Below are 20,223 nucleotides of genomic sequence, written 5' to 3'. Positions count from 1 at the left end.
ACAGGACAATAGGTGACGAGCTGCGGTGCTCCCGTGCGTGGGTGTGGGCTGCCAGCTCTGCCCTCCCAGACCTGAGTGTAAAGTACTCTGAGCTCACCATCGCTGCCCACCCTGGTGACGACACCACGGTGACACGCACCACGGTGACACCTGCCTGGCACACAGGATCACAAAGGCAAAGAGCAATGAACTACCCTGGTAACTGGGGGCTGTTCACTCCTTCAACACTTCTCTGTGTTATGCTGGGGATTGAACCCAAGGGCGCTCTACCACGGAGCCACGTCCCAGCCCTTTATACTCTTTATTCTGAGTGAGGGCCTCAGTAAGTTCATGAGACTGGCCTCCCCCTCGTCCTCCTCTTGCCTCAGCCTCCCAGATTGCTGGGATCGCAGGCGTGTGCCTCCACACCCGGCTCTTTATCGCTGAACCGATGATCATGTGTCTGTTCTAACCAATAAAAATCCCATCAGGTGGAAAAAAAACAACTAAGGCCAACGGGCAGATGGGTGGCACATCCGGTGTCAGGTACCCTCCAAGGTCACGGTGCACTCTTGAGTAGGGGCCAGGGAAATACTCAAGGGGAATACAGCCTTCAAGGTGGACCCCAAAAGAAGTGGCGAGGAAGCCTGGCTGGTGGGCCCTAGAGGCAGGGCAGAGACAGCAGGAGGGGACGGGGGACGGAGGCACACGGCCAGCCGGCACCCAGGGAGGGGCAGATCTTGATTTTGTCCAAGTGATTAACAGGTTGAAAAATACTGAAAAGTCAAGTAGATCATGAAAATCCACATCGTTCTCAGTTTGAATGTTTGTTTATACCTCCCCCCAAAAAAGGAATTCTCATCTTCCGACGGGCTGTCCTGGAAGCAAGCTCCGGCAACGTGCAACCCCCTCCCCACCCGGGAGAAGTGTGGTTAAGAACTGCGCTGGGCTGGGAGGCAGGGCCGCTGCTCCTGTGGCCTCCGCCTGCAGCAGGCCAGAGCCCTGCCAGGCCGTCCACCTACAGATATGATATCTGTCCGTCGTGGGCGTTTCTGCATGAATGTTTGATTTTTAAAAAACATGTTGCATGCAGGGGCTGGGGTGGCGGCTCAGAGGCAGAGCACGCCCTATCACCTGCGAGGCACTGGGTTGGATCCTCAGCACCACATGAAAATAAATAAATAAAGCTATTTTAAAAATCAAGATTATGAGTTCAGACCTGGGCGGGCGGCCCTGAATCCACACTCCATCCCCCACCCTCCAGTTACCAGTGGCGACCAGCTCCAGATGGTCACTGGGGAGCGACCACTGGGACCCGTTCTGGTAGGAGCAGCGGTAGCGCCCCGCGTGACTCGTTTTCATGGCCGAGATGGAGAGGAAGTTGTGGTCCTCGTACTTCTTGGATCCCAGTTTCTCCAGGCGGTACAGGTCCACGCCCTGAGGCCCGTGGCACCAGATGGTCACCGGCCTCTCCAGGGGCACTAGGGAGCTGGGCAGAGCCCGGAGGGAGGGCTTGGGGAGTAGGCCTGGAAGGGACGCGTGACCGAGGTCAGTGGCCAAACGAAGAGGCCCCTCTGGGCCCCACACTGCGCCTGCCCGTCACACAAGCACTCACCGCTCTGCGCTGCGGTCACCGGCCGCCCCAGACACAGCCCTGGGGAGAGAAGAGAACCCGCGCTGGGGACTTGGCCGACGCCTCCCGTCCCCACTCGCTTTTCACTGTATTTCAGTTTTTCCAAAGCCACCCGTCACTGTTAAGCGAAGGAACCAAGTCCCTAAGGACACACTCTGGGGATGGCATTGCACAGTGTCCAGAACAACTAAATCCACCGACTCAAGCCTCCAGGGCCCTGTGGGCTGGACCCGGAGGACGGGGCAATCCCCTGGGGCTGGGGTTTCCTGGGGGGGTGGCACAGGTCTCTGAACCAGAGGCTGGTCTGCGACACCCTGAACAGACTGAATGTCACTCCTGGGAAATTCTGAGCTAAGTGCGTTCGGCCACAATTAAAATTTTAAGTCAAAGATGGACTGTGCCCGCCCTGGGCAACCCCTCCCAGACCCCGAGCAGAGCGCGGGGACTGGGTGCACACTGACCTCTGCTGTCAGGGTCTGGGGCGCTGGGCACTGACTTTCTCAGCAGAGGCGCTGTGCCAATTTCCCAAGGTGGGCCCTGAGCCCCCAGGGTGTAGTGCTGGGCACCAGTGTTGCACTGTGTCATTATCAGGCCGCTGGGGCAGGGTCTTGCCCACAGTCCCCAGCCGGTGGCAGATGGATCCTCACACCAGCAGCCTAGTTTAGTGGTAAAGAACGTGGGTCAGGGAACCCACAGAAACAGCAGACTAGAACTCGGGGCCCCGGGGCTGGGGGACGGTGGTCAGAGGTCGGGGGAAGACACCCTGCAGGGGACCCACCGCCCAGGGCTAACCACGGGTTGACTCTTGGAAATCCCTGAGGATAGATCTTAAATGTTCTCACTATTTTAAAAATTCAGCTGAGAGGTATGGCGATGTGAATTAGCCCGAGTCAGCCAGTCCCCAAGGAGCTCGGGTATGGAAACGCCATGATGCCGTGCACTACTAACACATGCAAGAAACGCTCAGCCCGTCACCCCCGTCAAATATAAGGGAAAAAGTTAAAACCCTGCCTGGATTTGGTGGCAAAAGTCCTTAGTTTGTATGAGTCCTTGCTGTGGGGACAAGTCACTTAACCCTCCGGTCCCACTGTAAAATGAGGGAGGTCCTAGGGCCTGCCTCGTGGGGCCACGAGGATTCCAGGGCTCAGTGTCTTAGAAAGGGAAGGAAACAACCCAGAACCGCAGGTCACCCGCGGTGAGTGTGCTCAAGGGCCAGCGCAGGAGCAAGTCAAGGGCCCTGGCTGCCCCTCGTCCTCGGCACACAGTCCGTCGCTGCCTGCTTAGCCTCTCGGAGCTGAGCCATAGGAAATGATGGCACCAGGTGCCCAGCACCAGCCGGTGGAGAGCAGGAGAAGCACCGAGTGGGAAAGCAGCCGCGAGCTCCACACTCCCCAGGGGGGCTTCGTCTCGCGGGGGTTTATTGATCCTCTTTCACCAGGGGCGCAGTGCCTGCCCTTCGGCATCGCCCAGTCACCCCTGGGGACTCACCGAGACAGAAGAGAGCAGTCAAGGATGGAGCCATGGCTGCTGGGCCTGGGCAGAGCTCCGTGGTGGAGGCGGGAGCAGAGGCTCAGGCTGCAGTGAGGACGGAGAGGCCCCTCCCCGCCCAGCCCGGGTTTCCTAATTGAGGCTCATCAGGCTGAGCTGTCTCCTCCGGAGCATGACTTGCACACGGGCTCCCAGGAGGCCCCTTATCTCCTCTTGCCAGCCTGCTGCCCCACCATCCCTGCCGGCCTGCGGTGGCCTGGCCTGTGTCCCATACTCCCGCTGTCACCAGGGGAACGCGAATCCAGGCCACAGGAGGTCTCACTGCACACCTGCTAGGATGGCTGTGACTTATGAAATGGCGAGGGGGAGAACGTGGAGCCCTGTGCCTGCCTTGCTGGCAGCAATGTGACGGGGCAGACAGAGATGGGAGTCCTGTGATCTAGCAAGTCCACCTCTGGGCATGAGGCCGAAAGGGTCGAAAGCCGGGCCTTGAGGAGGTATTTGTAACCCCGGGTTCATGGCAGAATGCTCACAGTGGCCAAAAGGTGGAAGCAACCCATTGTCCAGGAACAGGGTTTGGGTAAGCAAAATGGGATATCTAGATGATTGACAGATGGATAGACAGACAGACAGGCAGAGAGAGAGATAGCCTGGTCTATGATCTGACCTTCAGGAATGACATTCTAATACCTGCCATAACCTACTCGTCCTGTCTACCTAAAACATGCCTGTGACCGATCCCATTCCTGATTGTCTGAGTACCTCCCTGCTGTCCTCCACAGCAGCTGGGCCCGTTACACTCCTGCCAAGGGTGGAATGCGTGCAGACATGGGACAAGCACAAGGTGCTGGTGGATCGCATCTGGGGACCCTTGATAGGAAGGCTTCAGGGCGCTTTGATAGGAAGTGGGGATGCCTGGGTCCTGGCAGGTGGCAGAGAGATTTGAGGAACAACAGCGGGTGTGGCGTAGGGCCACGCCATCTCGTCTGCCCTGGGCCAGCTGTGAGCCCCATGGAGGACAGCATCCCCAAAGGCCCTGAGGAAAGGGGCGTGGGACTGAGGAGCACAGAGCTGGGGCTGCAGATTGGAGGGGTCACATCAGGGTGTCCCCACCGCAGCACTACTGTCCAGGGCACCCCTGTTGGGGCCAAGAGGGCCTCCTGGAGACAGGCTGCTCAGTGGCAGCCGCAGCCCCCCCACTAGGTGTTGCGAGCAGGAGTCCCCTTCGGGTTGGGACAGCCACAGACCATGTGTCAGAGGTGGCCAGAGTTCTCTGGAGGGACCAAGGGTGCAGAATCTGAACCCAGACCACCCAGGGACTTGGAGTCCACTTCAATACTAGGACCTCTTCCTGGAAAGCTGACCCCTCCCCTCTGGCCCGGGTCCCTCCTCTGGATTCTGCAGTGTCTTTGAGAACCGGACCTTTCTCCCAGACGTCCTGTATCATCGTCAGTCAGATCACCAATGAGAAACCAGCACATGGTGCAGAGGGCGTCCCTCTGAGGTCCTGGAAATGCAGGGGGTCGTCCGGGGTTCTCCACTCTGAATTGCGAGTCCACGGAGGCCAAGAGCCATGATGAGGCTCAGGGAGCAGGAGCTGCTGCCCTCTGTGGTCTCAGTGTGGAGGCCATGCCGCTGCTGGACCCAGCACAGCGCAGCCCCTGAGGTGGGCTGAGCACCCAGAACGTCCCCTCAGCAGGATCTGCCCTGCTCCAGACCCTGAGGCCAGGACCCCCAGCAGGGTGTCTGGGGGCACAGAGTCTCCCTTCCAGGTCACACCACAGTCGAAGCTTTACAGCTGGCTCTGTGGTGGTACCACGCACACCTGAGGGTCCACAGCAGGACTTGAACCCCACGGAGCAGTAACACTTCCACCCAACAGACAGCCTGGCAGGCCGTGGGCCACCCGCCATGGTTAGAGGAGTGGCCAGCAGGATCCTGCAGCGGTTCCTTCACCGCCCAGGGCACAGGCCATGTACCCCCCAAGGCCTCGTGTGAGAGTGTCCGCTGGTGCCTCGGGGGGAGCAGGTGGGTTTGCATCAGGCCGACCTTTTGACAACTGGGCTGTTCACATACTGTCATGGATTTTGTTCATTCCAAAACAGCAACTATCTACTGAGCACCTGCTGCACATGGGGCAGCCCCCGGGTACGGAACCCAGGGAGCCCGAGGAGCTTGGGCAATGGCAGGGCAGATGGAGAGCATGCTGTTTTCTGAGGCTGTGCAGTGGATTCCCATGAGCCTGGCGAGGAAGCAAGGCCGTCTCATGGGCCAGGCGTAGGGGAGTTCTTCCCTCAGGGTCTCAGGCCTGTACTGGTCTCAGCAGGGCCACCTCCTCCTCTCAGGGCTCCCTGGGGCAAGAATGCACTCCCAGCTCCCCATTGTTGGAGGACTTTGCTTCCGTGTGGTCCTGGGGCTGAGGGCCCCAGGCCCCTGGGCTCCTGGAAGCTGCCTCATTCTCCCAAGGTAGCTGCAGCTCTTCCTCACAACATGGCCCCACCCCTGGGTCCTGGAGGAGAGCCGCACCCCAGGAGGGGTCCTGGCAGTGTTGAAGGGAGGTGTGTCCAAGCCCCGCCAGGATAAGCTCCCTTTTGCATAATGTGGAATTGACTGACTTGGGCCCCCAATGACTTGGGGGGTGGCTCGCTGCACCCAGCCATCTCACAGTCAACGGTTTTGTGTGTGGCAACAGCAACACAATCTAACCACTTGGCAAAAATCCTGACCCAGTTGAGTGCTGTTCACTCCAGTCCTCACACTGGACGTTGGACCTCAGCCTTGACCGTCCACGTCTCCCCGCATCCTCCCCACCCTGCTCCTCGTAACGCCTGTTCCACCCTCGGCCTTTGTGTGTCCAGCCCCCGTCCTTGTCTGTTTCGATGCCACGTATCCCTGAGATGGTGCAGCCTTTGCCTTCTACGCCCTCCAGGTCCATCCTGCCGTGGCAGCTGCAGGACGCCCTTCTCCTTAAAGGCTGAGCGGTACTGAGCGATGTGCACAAAGACGTGGTCCCTTGTCCAATCTCCATGGAGCTGGCGTCCAACAGCTCGACAGCAGAAACACAAAGAGCCTGGTCTTTAAACGAGCAAAGGACCTGAATCTTGTTTATTTCTGTGACTCACACGAATGGCCGACAGATACACAAAGAGTGCTCCCATCAGTGACCGGCCACTGCGAGATGCCACCGAGGAGCTGGGCATGTGGGGGAGGGTGACAAGGGGACCCTGCACCTGAGCCTGTGGAGGCTGCAGCCACGGGGAGAGCCACGGGGGCTGAAGGGACCGAAGGCCAAACCCCCACGTGAGCCAGGCCCCCCTTGGGATCACAGTGGGCAGAATGGACTGGCCCCCCGGGGGGCACCGTGACCAGCGTGCTGCAGCGCCACCCACGACATCCAGCTGCGGAAGACTCAGGGTCCTCCTCAAGCCACTCGTCCGCTTCCTGAGGGCTGGAGGGCAGGCTGGCCTCCCGCAGCTGTAGCCAGTCCCTTAGAGGAGGCCTGCCTGGCCACCCGCCCCTCCCCACATGAGCCCAGGCAGGCTCCTCTGAAACACTTGGTGCGAATTGCCAGGAGCCAGGACTGCGCCAGAGCCCCCGGGGTTCCCGGCAGTGCACGAGCTTCTCTCTCCGAGTCTCAGGGCTCCCACCTGGGGGCTGGCGCTGAGGGACACAGAGCGGCACCTGGGCACTGCCGTCCACTCAGCCAGCCCTGCTGTCCTCTCAAGGCGAGGTGAGTGTGGCATACACACAGGGCTGTGTTGACCTGTCCTGGGGCTCTCGGGAGGGAAGTGGACACACACTCCTGGTGAGGGTCCTTGGGTGCAGCTGGACATAGGTCACCTCCTGTGGGCCTTCTGCAGCAGGGACCTGCCACGGGGAGGCACACGTGTGGAGCGGGCACCTGGGCTTGGGCTGGGAGGAGAGGCATGGAGGGAGGGCTCACCTGTGTGTCCAGCTGTCCATGCTCCCTGTGCTCCGTGTCCTCTGAAAGGGAAGATGAGAGGGTGGACCTCCTGCACGACAGTCCTCCAACGACCCGGGCCCACCTCCCAGATATCGGAGCAATATGTTCTCCAGGAGACAGTAATGCCCCCAGCAGGGCAGAGCTGGCTCCTGTCCTGCCCTGCCCCAGGCCTCCAGTTCTCCAGGAGGCAGTAATGGCCCCCAGCAGGGCGGAGCTGGCTCCAGTCCTGCCCTGCCCCAGGCCTCCAGCTGCTTGGCTCCCGCCCCACACAGGCCACCCTTCTCCCGTCCACTCACCTTCATCTTCCCCCTGGACGTCGCAGGCAGGTCTGGAGCTGATGGGAAGGGGGAGGGGTGTCATGGGAAGTCCCGGAGAGGACTCCTAGGATCTCGGAGGTTTTTATTGGGGGAGTCTGAACTGTCCTACCTTACGTCCCACACTGGGCTCTTGGTCCCACCGTCAGTCACCCCTAGGAAGGGACAATGGTCAGGCTGGAAGGGAGATGCCAGCCCCGGCCCACAGTCCTCCCCGATTCACCTTCAGCCCCAGGACATACAGCGTCTGGCCCGACATGGCCCTCGGTGTCGGCATAGGCAGAGGCCCAGGAGGAGCAGGCAGAGGATGAGGAGGACGGCAGCAGCGGCCGAGACCCCAACCACAAGGGGACTAGGTGGACCTGGGGGTTCACACACAGTGAGGATCCACATGCACCCTGCGGCACGGATCACAAAGGACCAGGATGACAGGTCACAAAATCACAATAACCAGGTGACAGGTGACCTTGGTGTGACAGTGTGATGTTGGAGAACTGAGGGTGTCAGGACTGGCAGAAGGCTGTGGGCACCAGGCAGGATGACCCTAAGGCGCCCTCCAGCGAGGGCAGGGGAGTTCTGCTTCCATGAGAGGCCGGGAGGGGGCTGGACACCTGTGGTCAGGAGCTCTGCGGCTGGCCACTGCAGTCAGAGAAGGACAGCTCCTGGACGTGTGATGCAAGCCACAGGATTCTTTCTGACTAAAGCTATAAGGCTAGGGGCGTCCATGGAGGGTAACCAACTCAGCTGTCCCCGCCCAGCGCTCCTGTCCCCAGTGGCCAGACGTGGACACCAGCCATCTCCTCCTCACTGTCCTGCACCTCCTCCTGGGGGCCGGCTGCAATGTCCACCCTAACCCAGGCCACTGTCACGCTGACCAGTCACGTCAGAAGGTTCAGCAGGGTCTCTCACCCCTGTGTGCTCCTGTCCCCTGGGTCACCCCTGGCTGGAGCATGTCCCCTCCCTGACACCTGAGAAGTCCCAGCTGCCCAGGGGAAGGCCTGGGGACTTGGCCACCAGAGCAAAGGCAGGAGCTGCACCTCCCTGGCAGCCTGCAGGGTCCTGGGCACCCTGCATAGATGACCATCCACTGTGTCCACCCACAAATGGCCACTCTGAGGTACAACGGCTGTCACAGCATCACACACAAGGGACCCAGAAATTCACCTACATGAAGAAACTTCAGAGACATGGGCAACATGTGTGTCACCAGTTAGTGACATGCTCACTGTCCCCACACAGAGAGGGACTGAGGGGAAGGGACGGCAGGAGGGGACAGGCACCAACTGACTACTCCATCGCTGGGGACTCTGGTCCCCGAGCCTGGCACTAGGTCAGGGAGCATCTCCCCATGGATGGGAAAGGACACCTCAGCCCCAGCCACTTACTTACATCTGCCCCAAATTGTCACAATGAACATGTAAGTGCTCAGGGTCCAGAAGTCACACAGAGTGACCACGGCTAGGTCAGGTGCGGGCACCACCACACAGTGTGGGGCCGACCTGAACGCCTCGAGACACCCCTGTCCAGGGCAAAGGCACAGCGGTCAGACACGCACTCACCTGTGACCAGGAGCTCAAGGGGGTCACTGGGCAGAGACCAGAGGTGGGGTCTGTCCTTGGAGGAGACATAGCACCTGTAGGTGCCCCCGTGGGCCAGGGTCACAGGGAACATGAGGAACGAGCTGTGGTTCTGGTGGGAGCAGGTCTGGGGCAGGGAGGCTGCCCTGTCTTTGCACAGAGTGAAGATGTCATAGGAATAAGCTGTGTGACAGAGCAGAGTCACCTGTCCCCCTGAGGCCACCTGGGGACCAGGCTCAGCAGTCAGGGAGGGCTTCTCCTTGTGCATTCCTGGAAGAAGACAGATCCAGCTTTAAAATCACCATGAAATGGACCCTGGCTCCCTGCTCTGGTGTCGGAGGAGGAGGAGGAGGATGGCCCAGGAGATGCTGACCTGGGTGAGCTTCAGGGACCAGGGACAAAACACAAACTCCTCCCACTTTCAGGACCCAGGACAGGGGATAGCTGTACATGGCTAGAGACTGAGCACCCCCAGGACCTGCAGCCCCTCTCTGGGCAGCTGGGACCCCAGTCAGCACACAGGAGGGGACCACACAGTGGGCAGAGACCCTGGGCAGGGTCTGCGCTGGGCACACCTGGGCCAGTGAAGTGGGCGGCAGAGTGTGTGGCTGGGGACAGTGTCCTTGGATCTTCTTCTCCTGTCACCACCAGCTCCAGGGGGTCACTTTGTCCTGATGAGCGTCCTTCTGTCCAGTATTCACAGTGGTAAATCCCTGCCTGGTTGGGTGTCACCTGCTGTAGGGAGAACTGGGCCACCTCCGGGGCTCCCTGTGGGTCTCTGTCACACCACATCTTAGTTTCCACATGATACAGACGCAACTGTGTCACCCCTGGAGGAATCCTGCAGACGATGGTCACAGCACTGCCGTGGGGAACCAGAGATCCTGGCTCTGCCCAGATGGAGGGCGTCTCTGGGAGAAGCAGAAGAGCCCCATCACCTGTGACCTGGTGTCAGGAGGGCCCCATCCAGGGCTCTGCCCCAGCCCATCCTGGGGGGCAGAGGGGTGACCTGGGTGTGAATCCAGCCACGCCTCCCTGAGTGGTGTCCTGGGCAGGGAGGGACCTCCACCCTCCACCAGGAAGGAGGGTCATCTATTAGACCTAACTTGCCCTCAACAGGACGTCACCAAGCCTGTGACCCGAGACCCTCGCTGGCCCCCTGGAGCCCGTCATCGTCCGCCCAGCACAAGCTGCGTCCTGGGCTGGCTCCCCTGATCTGCAAACTCCAGCCCGTGGAGGGTTCTGGGCTGCGTCCTCCAGCCTGTCCCCCTTTCCTGCATATTCCCACTCCTGGGCACCCCACAACTGTCAACCACTGTCTCTCCTATCACCATCACAGTCACCTGTCACCTCCATCTACCACGGTTTACCTAGATAGCTCCTGTCCATCATCCACCACCTAGCTATGCCTGTCACCCATGTGTCCCCTGAGTCTACACCCCCGATGCTCATCAACGTCTGCACTCACACCTGCACCCTAAACCTGCTCACTGTACCCCAGGCTAGTTCACCCCACTGACAACAGCCCCAGAGAAAGGTTCACTGACCATGGTCCAAGTGAGCTCCTTCTGAATTGAAAAGTCCTATCGCTGGGCTAACCCCAGAATGAGAAGAGCAATCGAGAGCAGGAAGATGGATGTGGGAGGCTCCAAGAAACCTACTCCCCACCTTACTACAGCACAGGGGCCTGGTCCTGGCACCAAGACACAGAGACAGATGGGACAGCCTGGAAGTCACAGAGACAAGCCCCCACATTACAGTCCCCTGATGAGGACCAAGGTGCCCAGGACACACAGGGCAGGAAAGCAGCCTTTGCCACCAAGGGTGCTGGGACAACGGGCAGTCCACATGGGGAGGAGGGAACTAGACCCGACCTGTCACCCTGCACAGTCACCTCATGTGGACCACAGACCTGGGAAGTAGACCAGGCACCATGCACCTGCTGGAAGCCCACGGAGGCTCAGGTCAGCCTCAACATCCTGGTGCAGGCCCAAGGCCTTAGCAGACCTGACCCAGTAAGTGACCCAGAATCAGGAAGTGGGTGACATCAGGAAGAGCTCAGCCCAGCAGGGGGGCACCATGAGGGAGAGGAGCTACAGTCTGGGACAGGGAAGAAATACAAGTGCCAACTAATGTGGGGACAGCCAGAGTCTGGCAACCAGAGGACTACAAATCACGACACCAAGTCTCCTCCCTGAATCAGAACAGCAACAACACAGTGAGACGTGCTGCCAGGTGGTGGGGAAGAGGGGCCCTCACACACTGCCCTGGGACTGCAGACCAGGCAGCCACTCTGACCCTGAGAGTCCTCACAACACTAGGACGGAACCACCCCAGGGCCCAGCTGCCCACACCTCCGTATTTATCCCAAAGAACTAAAATCAGCACACGACAGTGACACAGCCACTTCAGTGTTTATGGCAACACAGTCCCCACTAGCCAAGCCACGTCACCAGCCCTGTGCCCATCAGCAGACGGATAAAGAAAAGGCGGTGTATATACACAGAGGAGTATTACTCATCCATCAAGAAGAAGGAGATAGGGCATTGTGGAGGAGTGGGAGTGGAGACCATTATGTAAGTGAAAGAGCCAGTCAGATGGGGAGGGCCTGGGTTTTCTCTCTATGCAGAAGGTAGGGCAGAGTAAGGGAGGAAAGGGGGGTCCCCATGACGAGAGGGGACCCAGGGAGGAGGGGAGAGGGAGGGGCTGAGGGGTGAAGGGACCAGACCTGCTGTGAGCAGAGTGAGTGCACCACGTGGTCTACCTTCCCCTGGGTCTGCAGAGCCCCAGGTAGAAAAAGGCCAAGGAAGAGACCCTCCCAGTGCAGGAGGGGACGGGGGAGGGGAGGGGAGGCGTTGCTCTGCCTTCAGTCCCAGGCAGGGCCACTGCAGGGGACGCCCAGCCTGTCCCAGCACACAGGACCACGCGGGGCTCACAGCCAGGGCCCCGGGTCTGAATCAGGAGGGGACAAGGCCTTTAGAGGAGCTGTACCCAGATGAGGGTGTCCATGAGCAGCTGAGGAGGGTCCTGGGGGCGGGGCAGGGAGTGCTCTCAGGCCCTGGGAGGCTGGCCTCACCCCACAGGGCAGGCCCACCCCCTCCATGAGCCCTGGGCCTGCGCTCACCCACAAGCCCCTGTCCCCACTCAGGAAGGGGAACTGGGCGCAGTGGGGCAGGAGCTGGCAGAGGCCCAGAGCCACACAGGGCCACGCTCTGCACTGTCAGAGCAAGAGGCCCTGAGCTGACCTCTCAGAGAGCAGAGAGCCAGAGCTGCCCAGGGGATGCCAGCAGAAGGACAGCACGCGGGAAGCTTCACGGACCCATTCTCAGGGGGACACGGCTTCCCGGGCAAAGCCCAAGCCTGTCCCTGAGTGTCCATGTCCATCTCTGCTGGTTCCAGCCATGACTCTGGGCGCCAGGGAGACGCCTTTATCATGGATACCACAATGAAGACCATCATAGACATCAGAACCATCAGCACAGGCAGAGGGGAGGCGGAGGAGGAGGAGGGGAGGAGCAGGAGGAGGGGGAGGAGGAGGAGGAGGGGGAGGAGGAGGAGGAGGAGGCAGAGGGGAGGAAGAGGGGAGGAGGAGGAGGAAGAGGGGAAGAGGAGGAGGCAGAGGGGGAGGAGGAGGAGGCAGAGGGAGAGGAGGAGGAGGAGGGGGAGGAGGAGGAGGAGGCAGAGGGAGAGGAGGAGGAGGAGGAAGAGGGAGAGGAGGAGGAGAAGGAGGAGGACGAAGAGGGGGAGGAGGAGGAGGCAGAGGGGAGAAGGAGACAGAGGGGGAGGAGGAGGAGTCAGAGGGGGAGGAGGAGGAGGCAGAGGTGGAAGAGAGGAGGCAGAGGCCCAGGAGGACGGCAGCAGCGGCCAAGACCCCAACCACAAGGGGACTAGGTGGACCTGGGGGTTTGCACACAGTGAGGATCCACCTGCACCCTGCGGCACTGATCACCCCTAAACTAAACCTTCCACGAGGGTCGCTGGCCACGAGGGGACAGCAGTGCACCCTCCCCCCCAGGCTGTCAAGCAACAGGTGAAGCTGACCACCCCAGGGACAGGCGCTGTGACAGACACTCACAGCAGCACCACAGAGGCCCTGTGACGGGGGCTGAGCCCTGAGGGGAAGGACAGCTGGTCCTCACAATGCAGGGAGTGCTTCTGGCAGGGGACGCTTCCCCCAGCTCAGGGGAGGAGCTCTGTGGCCCTGGGCAGCACTCCACAGTGTGACGGAGGGAGTCCCTGGACGTGAGCGCTCAGCCTGGCCAGGGCCAGTGCTGGGACCTCGGAGGCCACAGAGTACCTCTAGGTCTAAGCACCCCTGCCCCTGGGCGTCGACCAACAACGGGCAGCGGTGGCTCTGGGCCTGGCTCCCTGGTGCTGGGTGGAGTGAGAGGCCAGTGCAGGGAAAATGACAAGGACCAGGTGACAGGTGACCTTGGTGTGACAGTGTGATGTTGGAGAAATGAGGGTGTCAGGACTGGCAGAAGGCTGTGGGCACCAGGCAGGATGACCCTAAGGCGCCCTCCAGCGAGGGCAGGGGAGCTCTGCTTCCATGAGAGGCCGGGAGGGGGCTGGACACCCGTGGTCAGGAGCTCTGTGGCTGGCCACTGGAGTCAGAGAAGGACAGCTCCTGGACGTGTGACACAGGCCACAGGAGTCTTTCTGACTAGAGCTATAAGGCTAGAGGCACCGTGGAGGGTAACCCACTCAGCTGTCCGTGCCCAGCGCTCCTGTCCCCAGTGGCCAGACGTGGACACCAGCCATCTCCTCCTCCTCTGTCCTGGACCTCTTCCTGGGGGCCGGCTGCAATGTCCACCCTAACCCAGGCCACTGTCACACTGACCAGTCACGTCAGAAGGCCCAGCAGGGTCTCTCACCCCTGTGTGCTCGTGTCCCCTGGGTCACTCTGGCTGGAGCATGTCCCCTCCCTGACACCTGAGAAGTCCCAGCTGCCCAGGGGAAGGCCTGGGGATTCGGCCACCGGAGCAAAGGCAGGAGCTGCACCTCCCTGGCCAGCCTGCAGGGTCCTGGACAGAAGTCCATCCTGGGCACCCTGCATAGATGACCATCCACTGTGTCCACCCACAAATGGCCACTCTGAGGTACAACGGCTGTCACGGCATCACACACAAGGGGACCCAGAAATTCACCTACATGAAGAAACTTCAGAGACATGTGCAACATGTGTGTCACCAGTTAGTGACATGCTGACTGTCCCCACACAGAGAGGGACTGAGGGGAAGGGATGGCAGGAGGGAACAGGCGCCAACTGACCACTACAACGCGGGGGACTCTGGTCCACGAGCCTGGCACTAGGTCAGGGAGCATCTCCCCATGGATGGGAAAGGACATCTCAGCCCCAGCCACTTACTTACATCTGCCCCAAATTGTCACAATGAACATGCAAGTGCTCAGGGTCCAGAAGTCACACAGAGTGACCACGGCTAGGTCAGGTGCGGGCACCACCACACAGTGTGGGGCCGACCTGAACGCCTCGAGACACCCCTGTCCAGGGCAAAGGCACAGCGGTCAGACACGCACTCACCTGTGACCAGGAGCTCAAGGGGGTCACTGGGCAGAGACCAGAGGTGGGGTCTGTCCCTGGAGGAGACATAGCACCTGTAGGTGCCCCCGTGGGCCAGGGTCACAGGGGACATGAGGAATGAGCTGTGGTTCTGGTGGGAGCAGTTCTGGGACAGGGAGGCTGCCCTGTCTCTGCACAGAATGAAGATGTCATAGGAATAAGTTGTGTGACAGAGCAGAGTCACCTGTCCCCCTGAGGCCACCTGGGGACCAGGCTCAGCAGTCAGGGAGGGCTTCTCCTTGTGCATCCCTGGAAGAAAACAGATCCAGCTTTAAAACCACCATGAAATGGACCCTGGCTCCCTGCTCTGGAGGAGGAGGAGGAGGATGGCCCAGGAGATGCTGACCTGGGTGAGCTTCAGGGACCAGGGACAAAACACAAACTCCTCCCACTTTCAGGACCCAGAACACGGGGTGGCTGTACATGGCTAGAGACTGAGCACCCCCAGGACCTGCAGCCCCTCTCTGGGCAGCTGGGACCCCAGTCAGCACACAGGAGGGGACCACACAGTGGGCAGAGACCCTGGGCAGGGTCTGCGCTGGGCACACCTGGGCCAGTGAGGTGGGCAGCAGAGAGTGTGGCTGGGGACAGTGTCCTTGGCTCTCCTCACCTGTCACCACCAGCCCCAGTGGGTCACTTTGTCCTGATGAGCGTCCTTCCGTCCAGTATTCACAGTGGTAAGTCCCTGACTGGCCCTCTGTCATCCTCTGGAGGGAGAACTGGGCCACCTCCGGGGCTCCCTGTGGGTCTCTGTCACACCACAACTTAGTTTCCACATGATACAGACGCAACTGTGTCACCCCTGGAGGAATCCTGCAGACGATGGTCACAGCACTACCGTGGGGAACCAGAGATCCTGGCTCTGCCCAGATGGAGGGCACCCCTGGGAGAAGCAGAAGAGCCCCGTCACCTGTGACCTGGTGTCAGGAGGGCCCCATCCAGGGCTCTGCCCCAGCCCATCCTGGGGGGCAGAGGGGTGACCTGGGTGTGAATCCCTGAGTGGTGTCCTGGGCAGGGAGGGACCTCCACCCTCCACCAGGAAGGAGGGTCATCTATTAGACCTAACTTGCCCTCAACAGGACGTCACCAAGCCTGTGACCCGAGACCCCCCCTCGTCCACTGGAGCTCCACTCCAGTGTCTCCATTGAAGAGTGGCCTCCCTCCCTGGGCTGCCTCCTGTCTTTGGCAAACTCGAGGCTTCAGAGTATCTGGGCTCTGTCCTGCAGTCTGTCTGTCTATCCTCACATCCTGGCGGTGGAAAGCCCCCTGTCCAGGGTCGGACCCTCACGGCTGGGGCTGGGCTTTGCTGAGGGATCCTGCAGGAGCTCGGGAACGCCTGCCTGAGGAGGCCGTGGGCAGAGTCCAGAGCAGTGACCCTGTGGGCCTGGGGTCAGACTCCGGCTGCCGGGAGGGGGAGCTGAGCATGGAGCAGAACCACAATTATTGCAAGTTCTGCCACCTTGAAGCCTCTGTGCTGGGGAGGAGCTTCCCCACAGATGAACCCTGTATAGTCAACATGTGTCTTCCGTAAGTCCCCCTGGCCCCTGTCTATATCCTACCTATGAGTCTCACCTGTCCACCTTCAGTGACTCTCTGTCCATCATCTGTCACTATCCACCCACAGAGTCCTGTCAGTCATCATCACTAGCCATATCTGCCATCCATGAATCTCCTGGGTATACTCACCTGACTCTTCATCTACGTATGCACACACACCTGCACCCTGAAACCACTCACCTGAACCCCAAACTAGTCAACCCCACTGTAAACCAGTCACAATGCAAAGGTTCAACTAATTACACCTAAATTGAACTTCTGTTCAAATCAAAAGACCTCATCTGCTGGGCAAAAACCCAGAATGACCAAAGCAGTCCTGAGCAGGAAGAGCAACACTGAAGTCATCCCAGTACCTGAGCCCAACCACACCCAGAGCTACAGGAATAAAACTGCACCAAACTGCACAAAAACAGGCACATAGACCTGGTACAAGACACAGGACAGACCCACAGAGACACAGTCCCCTATGAGGACGGAGGTGCTCAGGACACACAGGGCAGGAAAGCAGCCTTTGCCACCAAGGGTGCTGGGACAACGGGCTGTCCACATGGGGAGGAGGGAACTAGACCTTGCTTGTCACCCTGCACAGTCACCTCATGTGGACCACAGACCTGGGAAGTAGACCAGGCACCATGCACCTGCTGGAAGCCCACGGAGGCTCAGGTCAGCCTCAACATCCTGGTGCAGGCCCAAGGCCTTAGCAGACCCTGACCCAGTAAGTGACCCAGAATCAGGAAGTGGGTGACATCAGGAAGAGCTCAGCCCAGCAGGGGGGCACCATGAGGGAGAGGGGCTGCAGTTGGGGACTGGGGCAGGAGCTGGCAGAGGCCCAGAGCCACACAGGGCCACGCTCTGCACTGTCGGATCAAGAGGCCCTGAGCTGACCTCTCAGAGAGCAGAGAGCCAGAGCTGCCCAGGTGACCCCAGCAGAAGGACAGCACACAGGAAGCATCACGGCCCCATTTTCAGGAGGAAGTGGGTCCCCAGCAAAGTCCCAGCCCTGGCCCTGAGTGTCCATGTCCATCTCTGCTGTTCCCAGGCAGATCCCTGGATGCCAGGACAGACCCCTCAAGACGGACACCTCAGTGGAGACCACCCTGAACGGAGACGGTGGACCCAGCACCTGGCAGGTCCCTGGCAGGAGTCAGAGGCTCCACTTCCCCCCCCCCAGGCCCACCCTGCCAGACCCAGAGCTGCCCAGGGCTGAAGGAAGGGGACACTCACCGTCCAGGGCCCGGGTCCTTTGATGGAGGAAAAGCACTGCAATAGAGGGGCCTGGTGAGAGGGCAGTGCCAGGACCTGGGAACCCCTCCCCTGAGCTCAGGCCCAGACCTGCTACAGACGCTGGACCCTGGGTGATCCGGCCAGCCCCTGGCCAGGACCCGGGGGGAGTTCCCAGGAGGATCAGGCCGGGCCTCTCCATCTGCACCCTCCAACCCAGCTCGTCCCCTCCGCGCTCACCTAGTCCCAGCAGCACAGAGACCCCTGTGGCCATGGCCAAGCTGGGCCCAGGTCCCTCACACCCAGCTGGCCGCTCAGGAGCCTCATGGGACACACCCAGGGCTGGAGCCGTCCGGGCCCCTCCTGACACGATGGTGACACTGGCTGCCACACAGGAAGGGGAGGGCTCCTGGCGCAGGATGGGCTCTGCCCTGGCCAGCACCCCTCAGGCTGGCTCTCAGTTCCTCCCAGGGTTTCCTCCTCTGGTCCTCGAGCCTCAGAGACGTGGGAGGGGTGCCCACGCCCTGACCGGGGCTCGCGGCCTGACAGGGGGAGGAGGCCCCTGCTTCCTCCTAAGCCTGGGGACTCTGGGTGGGCTAGGCCGACCCCACTCTGGGACTGTGCAGGAAGGGCCTGTGGGACCCAGGAGGGCAGTGACAGCCAGCCTCTCACTGCTGGGACCACACACCCAGGGACAGCCCTGAGGAAGGAGAGGGGCTTGGGTCCAGCTTCAGAGGTTCCAGGCTCTGGGCAGGGATCCGCTGCTTGGGCCTGAGGTGAGGCAAGACACGTGGTGGACGGGAGCAGAGGACGCTGTGGCTCAGGGCAGCCAGGGAGGAGAGAGGAGGTGTGGGAGCAAGTCCCCTGAGGACACACACCGTGTCCACCCAGCCAGTGCCCACCTCCCAGATGTCCATCAAGTCCTCAGGGTCCTGGGTCCCCAGAAGCCCACCTCTGAGCGCAGGAGGCCTGGGGACACTGCAGACCCTAACGCTGGGTTTCCCTCTGCAGCCACGGTGACCCTGGGCTCCGCCTCACCCACACAGACCATGCCTCCTGGTGGATGGCTCCAGGCCTTTCCTGAGGCCCAGCCGCTGGGCAGCTTCCTCTGCCCCCCACTCACTGCCCAAGAGTCAGTGGGCTCTGCCCATGGTCACCCTGTATCTCTGTCTTGGGGACCACCTGGTGGCTCTCTGGTGGCACCCACAGAGATACAGCTACTACATCGCTAGGTGCATCCAGCTGGTGGATGTCTCAAGGTCACTGTGCCCAGCACCAACCATCCAAGCACCTCACCACCTCCTGTCGCCCATGTCACCCTCCTCACTATGTGGCCCTTTGTCCTTCAAGGACAGAGGGACCCGCTGTGCAGGCCACTTGCTGCTCACTCGCCACAGTGGTCACAGCACCAGGTCTGCACAGCCAGCCCCCAGTGTCCACCTGCTGTGTGCAAAGGGACAGGCGCATGGAGAGCTGGGACTCTCGGGAGCCGCGGGCCACAGGGAGGCGCGGGCAGCCCTGGCGCTCACAGCTGCGGGTCTCAGCTGGGCCCCTCTGTGGCTGCTGGGCGCTGACCAGGGCCTCTGAATGTGGAGCGTGGAGAGGAGCCTCAGGGCTGAGCCTCTCTAGAGACCAAGAGAGGAAGGGTCCATGTCAGCAGGAGGACAGCGCCCGAGGCTTGGGTGACAGGGAGCAGAGGCCTCTGAACAGGAAGGGCCAGTCCCTGGAGGAGCCCTCACTACCACGAAGCCAGCACCACTCTGGGCTAGTGTGCCTGACGCATTGGATCCTGGTGGGCATGAGCTCCCAGGTGAGGGTGTCCCCCACATTTCTGGTCATGGGTTGGGTGCCTAGTGAGGAAGAGCAGGGGCTTCTCTCCCACTCCTGCCTGCATGTGTGGGTGCTCTATCCCGTTACCCGTCTGCCTGCTCCTTAGGTTCCCACGTAATGAGGTCCAGCGGCATCTGCTGTCCTGGTCAGGACACTCTGCTGCTTCGTGTCCCCCAGATCCATCCATCCTACTGCCAACGGCCGGATCTGCGTGAAGACTTGGTGCGTATCATGATTTCTTGGCTGTTTCCGAATCCTAGCTTTTGGGGGGCGGGGGTGCTGTGAAGATCCTGGGGCCCAATCGTCTCTGGTGGTGGTGGCTTCGTGTCCTTTAGAGCTACACCAGCAGAGGGGTGGCTGGGCCTCGTGGCAGCTCCGTTTTCGGTGTCTTGGGGAGCCCCACCCTGTTTTCGGCTACCCTATCTACACACCCACCAACAGAGGACCAGGAGCCTTCTCAGTAAAAGAAACAATCTGTGACGTGAACAGAGCCCACATCCTGGGAGCCAATCTTTACCCCTCACACATCAGATAGAGCACTGATCTCTAGGTGTACAAAGAACTCAAAAAGCTGAGCACCAAAAAAACAAATAACCCAATCAACAAATGGGCCAAGGACCTGAACAGACACTTCTCAGAAGAGGATTTACAATCACTCAACAAATACATGAAAAAATGCTCATCACCTCTAGCAATTAGAGAAATGCAAATCAAAACTACTCTAAGATTTCATCTCACTCCAGTCAGAATGGCAGCTATTATGGAGACAAACAGCAATAAGTGTTGGTGAGGATGTGGGGAAAAGGTACCCTCATACATTGCTGGTGGGACTGCAAATTGGTGCAGCCAACATGGAAAGCAGTATGGAGATCCCTTGGAAATCTGGGAATGGAACCACCATTTGACCCAGCTATTCCTCTCCTCGGTCTGTACCCAAAGGACTTAAAAACATACTACAGGGACACAGCCACATCAATGTTTATAGCAGCACAATTCACAATAGCTAAACTATGGAGCCAACCTAGATGCCCTTCAGTGGATGAATGGATAAAAATAATGTGGCAAAAATACACAATGGA

The 20,223-nt window shown here is 60.2% G+C and overlaps 2 protein-coding genes across 2 annotated transcripts in view; both read right to left on the bottom strand.

The window, feature by feature from the left end:
* The window catches only part of Gp6 (glycoprotein VI platelet), a 14,023-nt gene extending 10,690 nt beyond the window's left edge, over window positions 1-3,333 (bottom strand). The window contains exons 1-3 of the mRNA XM_078031482.1: window positions 3,101-3,333; window positions 1,595-1,633; window positions 1,248-1,505 (exon numbers count right to left, since the gene is read on the bottom strand). Coding sequence (XP_077887608.1) covers window positions 1,248-1,505; window positions 1,595-1,633; window positions 3,101-3,134 — 331 coding nt within the window. The 5' untranslated portion in view covers window positions 3,135-3,333. The remainder of the gene's footprint in view (window positions 1-1,247; window positions 1,506-1,594; window positions 1,634-3,100) is intronic.
* Window positions 3,334-6,176: 2,843 nt separating this feature from the next.
* Window positions 6,177-20,223, bottom strand: part of LOC101977354 (leukocyte immunoglobulin-like receptor subfamily B member 2) — a 38,910-nt gene continuing 24,863 nt past the window's right edge. Inside the window, exons 7-17 of the mRNA XM_078033290.1 lie at window positions 17,555-17,745; window positions 17,318-17,353; window positions 15,147-15,419; window positions 14,498-14,785; window positions 9,531-9,866; window positions 8,938-9,225; window positions 7,621-7,776; window positions 7,491-7,533; window positions 7,361-7,398; window positions 7,044-7,084; window positions 6,177-6,967 (exon numbers count right to left, since the gene is read on the bottom strand). Of these exons, the coding sequence (XP_077889416.1) occupies window positions 6,821-6,967; window positions 7,044-7,084; window positions 7,361-7,398; window positions 7,491-7,533; window positions 7,621-7,776; window positions 8,938-9,225; window positions 9,531-9,866; window positions 14,498-14,785; window positions 15,147-15,419; window positions 17,318-17,353; window positions 17,555-17,745 (1,837 nt within the window). The 3' untranslated portion in view covers window positions 6,177-6,820. The remainder of the gene's footprint in view (window positions 6,968-7,043; window positions 7,085-7,360; window positions 7,399-7,490; window positions 7,534-7,620; window positions 7,777-8,937; window positions 9,226-9,530; window positions 9,867-14,497; window positions 14,786-15,146; window positions 15,420-17,317; window positions 17,354-17,554; window positions 17,746-20,223) is intronic.

Source organism: Ictidomys tridecemlineatus, chromosome 15 (genome assembly GCF_052094955.1).
Source record: "Ictidomys tridecemlineatus isolate mIctTri1 chromosome 15, mIctTri1.hap1, whole genome shotgun sequence".
Classification (NCBI taxonomy): domain Eukaryota; kingdom Metazoa; phylum Chordata; class Mammalia; order Rodentia; family Sciuridae; genus Ictidomys; species Ictidomys tridecemlineatus.
The sequence above is the reverse complement of the archived record's forward strand: the minus strand, read 5'-3'. Positions and strand labels throughout refer to the sequence as shown.